The sequence below is a fragment of the Pipistrellus hanaki genome (genome assembly GCF_964339955.1).
Source record: "Pipistrellus hanaki genome assembly, chromosome: 2".
NCBI classification, from domain to species: Eukaryota; Metazoa; Chordata; class Mammalia; order Chiroptera; family Vespertilionidae; genus Pipistrellus; species Pipistrellus hanaki.
The window spans coordinates 38,428,242-38,441,879 of record NC_140504.1 but is presented as its reverse complement, the minus strand read 5'-3'; the positions used below and the strand labels follow the sequence as shown (position 1 = coordinate 38,441,879).

The 13,638-nt window shown below is 41.8% G+C and overlaps 1 protein-coding gene and 1 pseudogene across 2 annotated transcripts in view; one reads left to right on the top strand and one right to left on the bottom strand.

Moving 5' to 3' along the window:
• The window catches only part of MCF2L2 (MCF.2 cell line derived transforming sequence-like 2), a 175,471-nt gene that overhangs the window by 20,026 nt on the left and 141,807 nt on the right, over positions 1–13,638 (top strand). The window contains exons 2-3 of the mRNA XM_084874189.1: positions 2,521–2,604; positions 11,641–11,755. Coding sequence (XP_084730315.1) covers positions 2,521–2,604; positions 11,641–11,755 — 199 coding nt within the window. The remainder of the gene's footprint in view (positions 1–2,520; positions 2,605–11,640; positions 11,756–13,638) is intronic.
• Positions 9,968–10,326, bottom strand: LOC311617357 (prothymosin alpha-like; annotated as a pseudogene). The gene has a single exon. The product of its transcript is annotated as a prothymosin alpha-like (transcript).

Sequence of the window (13,638 nt, the reverse complement as noted above, 5' to 3'; positions counted from 1 at the left end):
TATTGCAATAATCTTTTAAATGATGACAGATGATTACTAGATTTAGCATGGTGATCACTTTGTTAGGTATATTAATCCTATTATAAAAGGCTAATATGCAAATTGTCCTGGGAGTTTGACTGGGAGACTAGGAGTTTGATCGCTTGCTATGTCGTGCGCTGACCACCAGGGGGCAGTGTGGACTATGGAGGGCGATCAGCGGGCACTGAGGGAGTGAGAAAACAAGGAGGTGGGGAGGCTGGGAGGCGGGGAACCTGCTCAGCCCTGATCACTGGCCAGCCCTAGAGACCCTACCCGTGCATGAATTTTGTGCACCGGGCCTCTAGTGTTGAATAACTATGTTGTATATTTGAAACGAACATAATAATGTATGTTAACTATGTTTTAATGAAAACAAAAATAATTAAAAAACAAAATGGGGCAAGGGATGGTTGGCCTACTCAGTTCTATTGTCCCCTTCACATCTTACTTCTTTAATTTAAAGTGTTTAATATAAAGCACGCCTTATATATTGAGGTGTGACAATAATAAATTGCATTTATGATCTTAGTTTTCTCTGAGATAATTGCCTCCTAAATTTGTTCCCTCATGTATGAAAAATAATAATCTATCTCTAGTTTTGAGTAGACTACTGGGCAATTGTTTTCTGTAGCTAAATACTCTTTAGCTACACAACCCCTGTTTGTGCTTAAATTCTTTATGTGGTTGTAATACTTTAATTGTGTGAAACAGGTGAGAGAATTGTATAATGAACCTCCATGGACCCATCAACCAGCTTCAGTGATTATCCATATCTTGTCAGTCTGCTTTCTTCTCTCCTGCTCCCTACACATTTTTGGCAGAGAGGAATGCTGGAGTACTTTTAAGCAGGTCTCAGACTTCATATACTTTCTCTGTTAAATGTGTATCTAACAGAGAAGGCCCTCCCTTTGTGTAAATTATAACGGCATGCCATTATTGCACCCACAGAATTAATAGTAATGTATAATAGAAGTTCCTTGAATTTTTGGTGAATTCAGAGTAGAAAGAGTATTGGGCTGAAGGAACTCTGGCCTGAGTTTATCCTCTTTCCTTCCCCGCTCACTCCCCCCAAAAAAGAGATGTAGTAGTCATTGAGGAAGGGTCTTTGGATTTAAACTGGCACTTGCCCAATCCCTTATATGACTTTCAGAAAGCAATTATGGGAAAGACATATCCAGAGCAATGCATATAGCCAGCATTTACTGAATTACTACTGTGTACACCTCCATATGCAACATCTCCTTCAACCGTCACACCAAAGCTGAGAAGTAGAAACCACGGCTCTAGGAGGAGCTTCCCAACTATAACCTCTGATTGGTCAACATTAGAATATCACAGACTGCAGATAACTTAATAGGAGATTCCTGTTTAGTGTCAGTGCACAGGCTACTTGGTTTGAGCCATAATCTAATCAAATGTTTAACAGTGGTAGAAATAATAACCAGTTCATTCTTTGAGATTCCCTGGAAACAATTACATGAGGATAATAATATCTCAGGCAGAGAGAACATGAAAATGCCTTTTGCTTCCCATCCCAGGCTAAGGGATTCCGCTGAGTCTTCCCCTCTCTCTACTCCCCCTTTCCCTTATGGACAGAACACAAATTATAGGGCTAGAGGACATTTGCAGATTTGAATTTTTGTCTTGGAAACCTATAACCTTTTATTCAGTAAGGATCATCTGTCTTTAAATAGCAAAATAAAAAAGTGCTTCCTTAAACATGCTTGGCCATGGGGAGAGCCCCCTTGAAGTATTCCAGAAAGAAAGAAAAAAATGGAAGCAAATGTGAGGGAGGCAAAAAGGAAGAGAGGGAGGGAGGGAGGGAAAAAAGATCAACAAACCTTCATAAATTTAGACTGATTTTATGACCCAGCTTGAGATGAACTCTGGTAACTTAAGTTGTTTTCAAAATATCCTTCTGGCCCTAATTGGTTTGGCTTAGTGGATAAAGCATCAGCCTGTGGACTGAAGGGTTCCAGGTTTGATTCTGGTCAAGGGCATGTACCTTGGTTTTGAGCTTGATCCCCAGTAGGTGTCATGCAGGAGGCGGCTGATCGAAGTTCCTAACTCTCTATCCCTCTCCCTTCCTCTCTGTATAATCAATAAAATATATATATATTTTTAAAAAATATCCTTCTTCAGACTCAAAGGAGTAAGCAGACACATAAGTACCTCCCTTAGTAATGAGACTATTAGCAGGTTAACTGTGAAGCTGCTGAAGCTTAACTTCAGGGCCCAATCCTTACACTGATCCCTCCCAAAACCTTGGGAGAAGCTCTAGAAAGAGGTTCCTGTGCTCATGTGTATCAGCTTCAAACCACTCAAAACCCAGACCCATGCATGCATCTCAGGAAGAGAGTTTTCAGGAGAATCATGTATTCATAACCAACTCTTGATTCTTGATAAGTCCCACATTTCCCTAGTAGTAGAGTTTTCTTCCTTTTAATTTCTCTTTGTAATTTGCAAGGATTTAACCTAATTTGTATTTCATTTATGCAGATGAAATTATGCAGCAGGAAATCAGGCCCTTGTTGGCAGTGGATATAATTGAACAACTACACAGACAATTTGCCATTCTTTCAGGTAAGGGGCTAATTCATGTGTATTTCTAGGTTTTATTGGGGGTCCTGCTCAGAGGGCCCAACCTCTTGAATCTTGGTGAACATTATACTCGAATCTCAGTCATCCCTTAAGCCTCACCCAGAATGGAAGGAACGAGGGACCATCCAGCTGCATTGAGGGTGGGGGTGGAGGGCGAATCTCATGGATGTCATTCCTTTAGTTGTTGGGTGCAATTTCATCTTTCTCGAGGGAGTACATTTCTTCAAGATTGTAAAAAAACAGAGCTGAAAAGATTTTGAAGAAGAAAAAGAAATAATTACTGACAATAGCTGCGACCATGATGTTCTTCTAAGATCCAACTTTAAGAGAGTGTTGGTTTTAAGGGTTCATGAATATTGCTGAGGTTGTTTGTTCTCTGAGAGATTTGTCTTGTATCCTTAGCTCCTAGGACCTAATTTTAATATGTTTTTTTTTTTTTTATTAAGCATTTGATTGGGAATAGAGAAAGGCTAGTATTGATAAGAGGCTAGAAATTTTCTGAGCCTGGACACAGCGTTGAAAAGTTGTCATAACTAGATTATTATTATTTTTTATTCACTTAGTGAAAGGTGATATGACATTAATTACTGAAACTGGAAGTACATACCAAACCCTAAAATATAGTTAGACCAAACTTGGAAGCATGGGATAGTGAGATTAGATGTCCTTAACACATATCCCAGAGGAATAAGGTAACAAATCCTTATCTTTTTTAAAAATGGAGGCAAATGCAGGCCTGGAGAAGCGGCTGCCAGGCTGGGAGCGGCCAGGCCCGGAGCAGCCGGGTCGGGTGTGGCCAGGCCAGGAGCAGCAGCTGCCAGGCTGGGAGCGGCCAGGCCCGGAGCAGCTGGGTCTGGTGTGGCCAGGCCCAGAGCAGCGGCTGACAGGCAGGGAGCGGCCAGGCCCGGAGCGGCCAGGCCCGGAGCGGCCTGGACCGGAGCAACCGGGCCCAGAGCAGCCGGGTCGGGTGCGGCCAGGCCTGTAGCAGCAACAGCCAAGTCCAGAGCAACTAGGTCGGGAGTGGCAGTGACCAGACCCGGAGCAGCTGGTTGTGGAACGAACCAGAGCAACAGAGGCCAGGCCCGGAGCAGCCAGGCCCAAAACAGCTCGCTCCTCGCCTGTCCCTGCCCACGGCTGCCTCTCAGACATGGCTGGAAACTTTTGAGGGAACTTGAGGGTCTGCTGAATCAAGTGATGAAGGCTTAGATCTGGATGTGTTGAGTTAGTATAGCGCTGGGGTGTTGATCTGTGAGTGCCTTGGGTGGGGCCTGGATGAGGCTGGTTGACCTATTTGGAAATGTCTTTTGTGTGAAATGTATCATTGGGCATGTGGAGGTATTATTGATATGAGAAAATGCTAAGTAACAGATTTACTATCTGAAAAGGGATTTACTATCGGGGAAAGGGAGGGAGGAAGAGAATGAACATAAACTGTGCACCTATGGATGAGGACAATGGGGGATGGGGAGGGGGCAGAGGGTGGGGAACCTGGTGGAGGGGGGAAGAAATGAGGAACCTTTGTAATAATATGAACAATAAAGATTGATTTAAAAAAAAAAATGGAGGCAAATGTGAGGGAGGCAAAAAGGAAGGGAGGGAAAAAAGATCAACAAACCTTCATAAATTTAGACTGATTTTATGACCCAGCTTGAGATGAACTCTGGTAACTTAAGTTGTGTTCAAAATATCCTTCTGGCCCTAACTGGTTTGGCTTAGTGGATAAAGCATCAGCCTGTGGACTGAAGGGTTCCAGATTTGATTCTGGTCAAGGGCATGTACCTTGGTTTTTAGCTTGATCCCCAGTAGGTATCATGCAGGAGGCAGCAGAGAGGAATGGAGAGGGAGAGAGAGAGAAACATTAGTGATGAGAGAGAATCATTGATTGGCTGCCTCCTGCATGCCCCTCACTGGTGATGGAGCCCACAACCTGGGCATGTGCCCTGTCTGGGAATCGAACCATGACCTTCTGGTTCATAGGCTGATATTCACCATTGAGCCACACAAGTCGAGCACTACCCTTATCTTTTATAGCTCCTCTAAAAAAAGCAACAAAGCCATCTTTAGTTACATTGTAGAGAGAATATGTAGTTAGTGTGGATTTTACTCTACAACATGGGATGTAAAAAAAGTCACATTTCTTTCTTTTCCTAAATTATATTTAATCTGCTCTAAACTCATTCTACTGAGTTCAAGGGAAATTTAAACTTTGTTTTTCAGGTATGTTTCCCACCCCAGAGTAGTATCCTAGATGGGGACATCTTATACAATCCAGAATACCTGGTGAATTCTCTGGTCTTTCCTCCACATTGGTCACTGCTCACATAGTCACTGGGAGCTACATAATGCAGGATGTTCATGTTTCTTATTTCTGCCTGCTTCACCAGTGCTTCGGACAGAGTCTGAAACATAATAAAATTATCCAAGTCCTCCTGGTCTGTCCTATGAAGCCGGGCTGTCAGATCATTGAATCCCCACTCTAGGCACCACAGACTTGGCCCTGGAGGGGCCAAGTGCCCAACCACCCTTCTGAGGGAGCCCTCTCATAGCTTCCCACGGGGAGCCTAGGATTGTGCAGAACCAAAGGCAGGATGGGAACTGTCTCTGGGTGCTGGGGTTCTTGTCCCAGTATTAACCTGTTAACTGAGCAGGACCTATAAATATGTCAAACATAAACAATATCGGGAATGGGTAGGACGTATGAATACGTCCTGGAAATATATGTTGCGCCCTGAGAGGGACGGTATATATTTTTTGTAATCTTTATAATTGTTTGTAAAATTTATAATTTTTTAATTCGATATTTCCATTTTTTTTGTTGGTATTCTTTTCTATTTTTTTTGTAATTTTGTATTTTCCTTTGTGCTTTATATATAAATAAATGAAAAAAATATATATCATTTATTTTAATTAAGTATAAATAAAAAAAATAATGATATGAAATTAGATCCTCCAGGCGTGACGTACTGACACGTCCTAGTGAAAGAGTATGCACCCATTACAGGTTGCGTAATTAAAAAGGGAACTCCCCGGTTAACAGGTTAAGAAGGGTTCAGCAACATGGAGAAAGGCTGTGTGTAGATCAAGTAGGAGTCCAGAGATGAAAGATAGTTTTGAGAGGCATTGGGCGTCAGAGGAGCTTCAGTTAACAGAGCTAAAGTCTTCCCTTGACTCAGGACCCCGTGCTTTTTATTAACACAAATTGTCCTAAGGCAAGGTTGAGATATACACTTCAAAGGGTAGGGTACAGAAGCATTGTCAGATTGGGGAATGGCCTACAGCTGTTCAGGTATTTGGCCAACAGGAGACAATAACATGTAGATTAAGATTCCCTGAGCTGTCTGGCAGCAGAAAATCATCCTATTCAGGTTTGGGGGAAGTGCCTTCTAGCCACTCCAACAGGCAATTACGTATGTGACCCAGCCCTTGTTGAGTTCCCAAGTTTCATCAACCTTTTGATAAAACTCTTGTAATTAGGACATGCTGGAATTGGCTCCCTGCATCTGGGTTTCTGGCAACTGCTGCTGTGGCCCTGCACCAAGAAGGCCCCTTGGCCACCAGTGTGCATCAAGGTCTGGAAGGGATGATGGGGTGGAGCAGGGTGGATTCTTACAGCTTTACACCCAAACTCTAAAGCCTCTGTATATCTTTTCTAATAAAGAGGGAATATGTTAATTAACCCTCTGCCAATGAGGAGGAATATGTTAATTGATTGCCCTGCCTTCAAAGATGGCAGCACCCACAGCCAATAAGGAGGGAATATGCTAATTGACTGTCACACCCTCAAAGATGGCAGCACCCACAGCCATAAGACGGCAGCACCCAGTCCCCTCAGCCCCCCAGCCACCAGGGCCAGCCGAGGCTTGTGACGCCAGCAGTGGCAGCAGCAGAGGTATGATGAGGCATCACCTACCCCTGATGGCCAGGTCACCTCCGGCCCCTGAAGGCTCCTGGACTGTGAGAGGGGGCAGGCCGGGCTGAGGGAACCTCCCCACTTCCGCCCCCATCCAGTGCATGAATTTTTATGCACTGGGCCTCTAGTGAGTATATAATTAGACAATAGCTCATCTGAGGAAGGAGTCCAGAGTATAATTAACTTATATGTTTAATGATCCAAAGTGATCTCTTTTGAGTATTATTGAGGCAGAATAGGAGAAACAAACTGGTACCCAACAGCCCTAAATAAGGATTTAAATTCTGCTACTGACTAGCTGTATCACCTTAGGCAATTTTCTTCTCAAGGCCTCTGTTTCCTTTTTTGAATAATGAATGGAATCATTGAAATTTTGAGGATTAAATGGCATATTTATGAAAAATGTTTAATATTGCATGTTCCAAATACATGTTTGACCTTTTCATTCATGATATATTTAAATCCCATAGCAATGTTTACTTTAGTATATTACAAAAAAAATTGAATCAACAGAAACAGAAATCAGGTTGGCGATTGCCAGAGGTGAGTTTGGGAGGTGAGCGAAAAGGATGAAGGTGGTTAGAAGGTACAAACTCATAAATTCTGGAGATGTAATGTACAGCATGGTGACTAGTTAACAATCCTGCACTGTATGTTTGAAAATTGCTAAGAGAGTAGATCTTAAAGTCTCACCACAAGGAAAACAGTTGTAACTATGTGAGGTTATGGATGTAACTAAACTTTTTGTGGTGACCATTTTGTAATATATACATATTTCAAATTATTATGTTGTACACCTTACACTAATACAGTGTTGTCAATTATATCTCAATAAATTAGGAAAAAAACATAAAAAACCCTTGTGATTATATGTAAAACAGAATTAGAGTCTAGGATCAGATCACTATCAATGGTTTTTTCACTTATATTGAGATTCTAGGAAGACATTCAGAAATCACTCAGGGTATGGGACAGTTCTTGATTACGTAGGACAGATCATTTAGTATCCTAGGCCCCGAGATTTCCAAAGTGCCTCCCAGAGAGTGGGGCGGCCATTTTTTCCAGTTAAAATCTTTTGGGAAAAAGAAGGAAAATAGATATTTGAAGGCAAAGAGCTGTAACTGCCTCCTTGTCTCTCCCATTGTTGACCTTCAACGTCTTTCCACTGGATTTCCCCCGCATTCCAAATTCTCTTCTGTATGATGAAGTCTTTGTGCCATTTAACAAACAGGTAAAATTTATACCAGGAGGAGTGAAGTTTATTTTATTCAGGTAACCATTTTACTCAGTTACAAGGCGTTTGGCTTTCTTATCTTCCTCGAAGGGGACTTCGGCATTTCCACGATTCCTCACCAGGTGGCACTGAATGCTTTGCTGTGAGCTGTCCACGCTGCAGGGAGGCTCAGCTTTGTTTCCTTAGTGCTTCTGTCTGTTAAGACTAATCATATTCAACAGCAGGAGGTGTCCTCAGGTGACCTGGGGAGGCGGTGGTGGGCCTCTCTTCTCTGGTGTTCAGTGTTGTTGTTAACCAGTCTACAAGAAAACTCCACCTACCTTTCTCCATTTAGGTGTGAATAGCTTTAATTCATAATTAACGATAAAAAGTGAAGTCATGCCAAAGCCGGTTTGGTTCACTGGATAGAGCGTCAGCCTGCAGACTGAAGGGTTCCGGGTTCGATTCCGGTCAAGGGCATGTACCTTGGTTGCAGGCACATCCCCATTGGGGGGCATGCAAGAGGCAGCTGGTTGATGACTCTCTCTCATCTATGTTTCTAACTATCTCTCTCCCTTCCTCTCTGTAAAAAATGAATAAAAAATAAAAAAAGTGACTTCATTTAATGACTTTACTTTTTAGTTCCCTAGAATGTTTTAGCCATTCTTGGGGTAAATATTGGTTATACAGTTCATACAGAGTTATAATGCATCTAACTTTAGCTTTCCTAGAAATGCAAATTCTCTTAACTTAGGTTTCTCTGGTACCTCCTTTGATTGTGAAACTGCAAAGAGGAAGAATGTTAGGTGAAAGCTGATACTACCCTGATCTAAATTATTTTCAGTCACCGTAAAGAGGCAGCTCACTTTCCTTGTCAAAGCTTGCTATTTTGTGTAAGCTATCAAATAAGCATACAGGATTAAAAAAGAGGGACTTCCTGGAGGAGAATGACTAGCCATCCAGACAAATCTCACACGTTTCATTCACTAGTGATGTATCTCTGACAACCCAAGACTCACTCACAGAAACAACACTCACAGGAGACTTGTGTAACCACATTGCTGACTTTCTCTTTATGTGATATAAATAGTCATGTTTGCTCAATAGCACATTCTCTCCCTTGGAGCAGATTTACATGGAATGTTAGAGCGTAAGCAAAAGATGCTTATCAGGCATGGACTCAGGGCAGCAGGTGGGTTCATGTGATGGTGGAGCCGTGATATAGTTTCCCCCCTCGTTTCTCTTAGCCTCTCAATTTCTGTAATTTCTTCATTGATCCCTCACCCACGTTAATCTCATAGTCCTCACTCACCACACCCTGCACTGATACCTGTTTCTTAGAATGTGTAATACATGCAATCATGTGTAGCAGTTGGCTGTGCTTGGGAGTCATTATTCCTCTTAATGGGAGCCATTAATCCCCCTCCACGGGCTTAGCCTGGCAGGCGCTCACCGCTCACCCCTGTGGCTGGGGCACAGGTTCCCCCTGTTGTCTCCCTTCTCAGTGCCTTTGTATCTCAGTAATTTTTTGTTTGTTTTTTTGTTAGAACAAGTAACTCAGCAAAATAAAATTCCCATTTATTGTTGGACAACATTGTTTCACACATACATCAAACAGGCCAAAAAAGGCCAAAAACAGCAACTTCATAAAAAAAAGGGGGGGGGGGGAGGGGGGAATGAAACCTTTTTATCTTTGGTTTTTTTTAACCATCTCATACAAAGCAACTACTTATAGTACAGCTAAGTACATACACAAAAAGTTACTGGAATGCTCAGAATAAGATTGGTGTTTTTTGTTTTTGCCTTTTTTTTTTTTTTTTTTTACAAGTTCTTCCCTCTCTCCTTTGAGATTATAATGAACATGGTCACACCACAAGTTAAATCAGAAGTGGGACAGAGAATGCTCCAAAGGCCAAGATCATTAAAAATGGCCGATCCCTACCAATATGTACAAAAATATAAAATGTAAATAAAAAATACAAACAAATGTTCCTTTATAAAATACTTTTAAGAAAAAAAGTAGGGCCTTGGAAGTTTTTGGTTCTTTTCTCCTCCTCTGTTGCAAATTCACGTTGTGGTTTTGGTTGGGTGGTGGTGGGTACCTGCGGTCTGCAGGTGGCAGCGCTCCAGGTGGGTGGATGGGCAGGCTGAGGGACCCTCTCCGAAGGTGACTAGATTCTGAAACGGTAAGTGGAAGGTGAATAAATCACGAAGGCCTTTTTTTATGTTTGACTTTTCCTCTTTTGCTGTCTAGTCATCCTCATCCTCATCCGTCTTCTGCTTCTCGGTGTCAACATCATCACCCTCATCATCCTCAGCTGCCCATTTGCCCGTGGCTGCCTCAGCCTCCTCATCTTCATCTTCATCCCCTTCCTCGCCATCACCTTCCTCTTCCTCGTCCTCCTCCCTTCCCTCTTCCTCTTCTTCGTCTACCTCATGGTCAGCCTCCTGCTCCCATGTTCTTCATTAGCGTTCCCATTCACAGGTGCATCCCTTCCATTCTCTGCCTCCTCACAATGTTCTTCTCCTTTAAGTCCTTGATGGTGATCTTGGAGCTGGTGTCCTCAGCCGTGTCTGACATGTGGGCCACAATGGTGATCCGATGCAGCGGATTTTTTTATAAAGCGAGAGATGGAGGACTCTGGGAAAGAGAGAGAGGCAACCACAGGAGCAATGCAAAGATGGCTTTTCAGAGCAGCCAGTCTCAGGAAATTTTTACAGCCCTTTTTGTCCAAAACCAATACCGAACAGTTAAAATAACCAAATCTACATGTTTTAACAACTCAGTAGCTGTCTGGAAAAAAATTATAAATAATACTAAGAAATTCATTCTTTGGTAACTACAGTGATCTCAAAGCTTCGAATCAAGCTAGACATCACTGGCCTCCCTTCCTGTTCTACACTCACTTTCATCCTGCACTTGCTTTTATCCCAGCAGCCACCTCAAACCCACCTCCACAAAGATACAATGCTATTCAAAAGAATTTAGTGTGATTTCCTATTGAAACTGTGAACTACCTCAAGCTAATATCATGCAGAGCGGGTGACAGATGCCAACTATTGTTTTTCCCCTAAAAATTTAAAATATTCGTGGTGCCTCTGTGAGTTCCCTGGGTACCTGACACACAGTTAGGAACCATGAAGCTAGAATTTAGTCATGTGGCTACATCTAGTTGCTCAGAGATGGGGAAATCTATTCAATTTAACCTGGTAGCCTGTGCTCCAATGAGCTAAATATTTAAATGTTAATTGTACATTTTTATTCTCACAGGGATGTCTTATATCCCTGTTTATAAATTATCAAAGTGCTGGCAGCTTATTGTGGCTTCATTAATAGTAATAACCATCATGGTCACTATTTAGTGAGTACCTATATGCAACAAGCACTCTGCTAAGGTGCTTTTCTTTTGAGGTAGGTACAAGTAATATATATATATATTGCCTACGTAGGTTAAGTGTCTTGCCTAAAATCACATAGAAATTAAGTGGCCAAGTAAGATTTCAACCAGGTTACTGATTTTAGAGTAAACTCTCTTAACTACCATTTTAACTTTTTAACTTAGTGACTACAAAAATGAACGGAAGTATTATGTATTTGTGTTGGCTTTCTTTACTTCTACCTATGTTAAATAATTAAATCAATATTACCTTTCACACAGTAATTGTCTTCAAAGGATTCAAAAATCAAATTCTCACAATACCACTGAGCAAGCATGAAGGGCTTGTTTAAAATAGTTCAGTGCCAGACTTCCCACAATCTATTCTGAGGAAATATAGATAGAAAAGGAGAAGCCAATGCACATCTCCCGACTTGATATTAGTCAGAATATTTTATCTGCAGAGGCGTGACATGAAAACATTGTACTGACATCTTGACCACCCACTTTTGTTGCAGGAGGCCGAGGGAAAGATGGTGCCCCAATCATCACTTTTCCAGAGTTTGTGGGCTTCAAACACATCTCAGATGAGGACTTTCTGAATGTCATGACCTACCTGACTAGCATCCCCAGGTGAGCTGGACACAGTGGTCTGTTGCCTTCTGAGTCACTGGCTTTATTCCACCATTCCCCATGTGGCAGGGCTGGGTTGAGATGGAATCTTCCAAGAGCACAGCTCACACTGGTATGTTGGGTGGCCCATTTCTCTTATGCATCAGTCACAGACAAGGGATATGGAATGAGACTAGAAAACAATGATAAGTGAGTGTCAGTTCTGTTCATACAGTGCACAAAGGAGGTACTTAATAAACATTGTTGAATGAATGAAATATTGATGGAATAGCCCTGGCTGGTGTGGCTCGATTGGTTGACCATTGTCCCATGCACCAAGAGGTCGCTGGTTCGATTCCCAGTCAGGGCATATGCCCAGCTTGCAGGCTTGATTCCCAGGAGAGTAGGGGGCATGCAGGAGGTAGTCAATAGATGATTTTCTCTCATCAGTGTTTCTCTCTCTTTCTCCTTCTCCCTTTTTCCTCTCTCAAATCAATAAAAACATTTAAAAAAAAAAGTATTGATGGAACTGTGGAAGCTGTTTTAGTTCCTTCAGGTTCATTGCTCTAGATTAAGTTGATTATGGCTTCCTGAGTCCTGTTATCTGGGATACATGGCCATTGCTCAAGGAGCTCAAGTCATGTTAGAAGTTATTTCATTAATCTCCACTAAATAAGGAATTTGGGGGCAAATTTTATTTTATTTATTTATTTTTTATTAAATTATTATCTGTGTACATATCTTACCATCCCCCCTCCCATTCATATCCTCCCTCCCCAGAGTTTTGTGTCCATTGGTTGTACTTATATGCATGTATACAAGTCCTTTGGTTGATCTATTATCTCCCCCATATCTCCCTCCCCTCCCCACTGTAATTTGACAGTCTGCTTGTTGTTTTACTGTCTCTATATCTATCTTTTGGTTCATCAGTTTATATTGTTCTTTATTATCCATAAATGAGTGAGGTCATGTGGTGTTTCTCTTTCATTGACTGACTTATTTCACTCAGCATGATGTTCTTCAGTTCCATCCAGGTTGCTGCAAATGATGAGAATTCCTTCTTTTTTATGGCAGCGTAGATGTATCATAGTTTTTTGATCCAATCATCTGCTGACAGGCACCTAGGCTGTTTCCAAATTCTAGCGATTGTAGATTGTGCTGCTATGAACATAGGGGTGCATATATCCTTTCTGATTGGTCTTTCTAGTTTCTTGGGATATATTCCTAGGAGAGGGATTACTGGGTCAAATGGGAGTTTCATTTTCAGTTTTTTGAGGAAACTCCATATTGTTCTCCACAGTGGTTGCACCAGTCTGCATTCCCACCAGCAGTGCACGAGGGTTCCTTTTTCTCCGCAACCTCGCCAACACTTGTCGTTTGTTGATTTGTTGATGTTGGCCATTCTGACAGGTGTGAGGTGGTACCGCATTGTTGTTTTGATATGCATCTCTCGGATAATTAGTGACTTTGAGCATGTTTTCATGTGCCTTTTGGCCTTCCTTCTGTCTTCTTTTGAAAATATTCTATTTAGGTCCATTGCCCATTTTTTAATTGTATCATTCATCTTCCTTTTATTTAGTTGTATAAGCTGTCTGTAGATGCTGGAGATTAAACCTTTATCAGTGATAACATTTGGAAATATGTTCTCCCATACAGTGGGCTTTCTTGTTGTTGTGTTGATGGTTTCTTTTGCAGTAAAAAAGCTTTTTATTTTGATGTAGTCCCATTTGTTTATTTTCTCTTTAGCTTCCATTGCCCTAGGGGCAGTATCAGTGAAGAAGTTCTTTTGGCATATGTCTGAGATTTTGCTGCCTGTAGATGCCTCTAGTATTATTATGGTTTCCCGTCATATGTTTAAGTCCTGTATCCATTTTGAAGGGGCAAATTTTATATTTGCAATCATC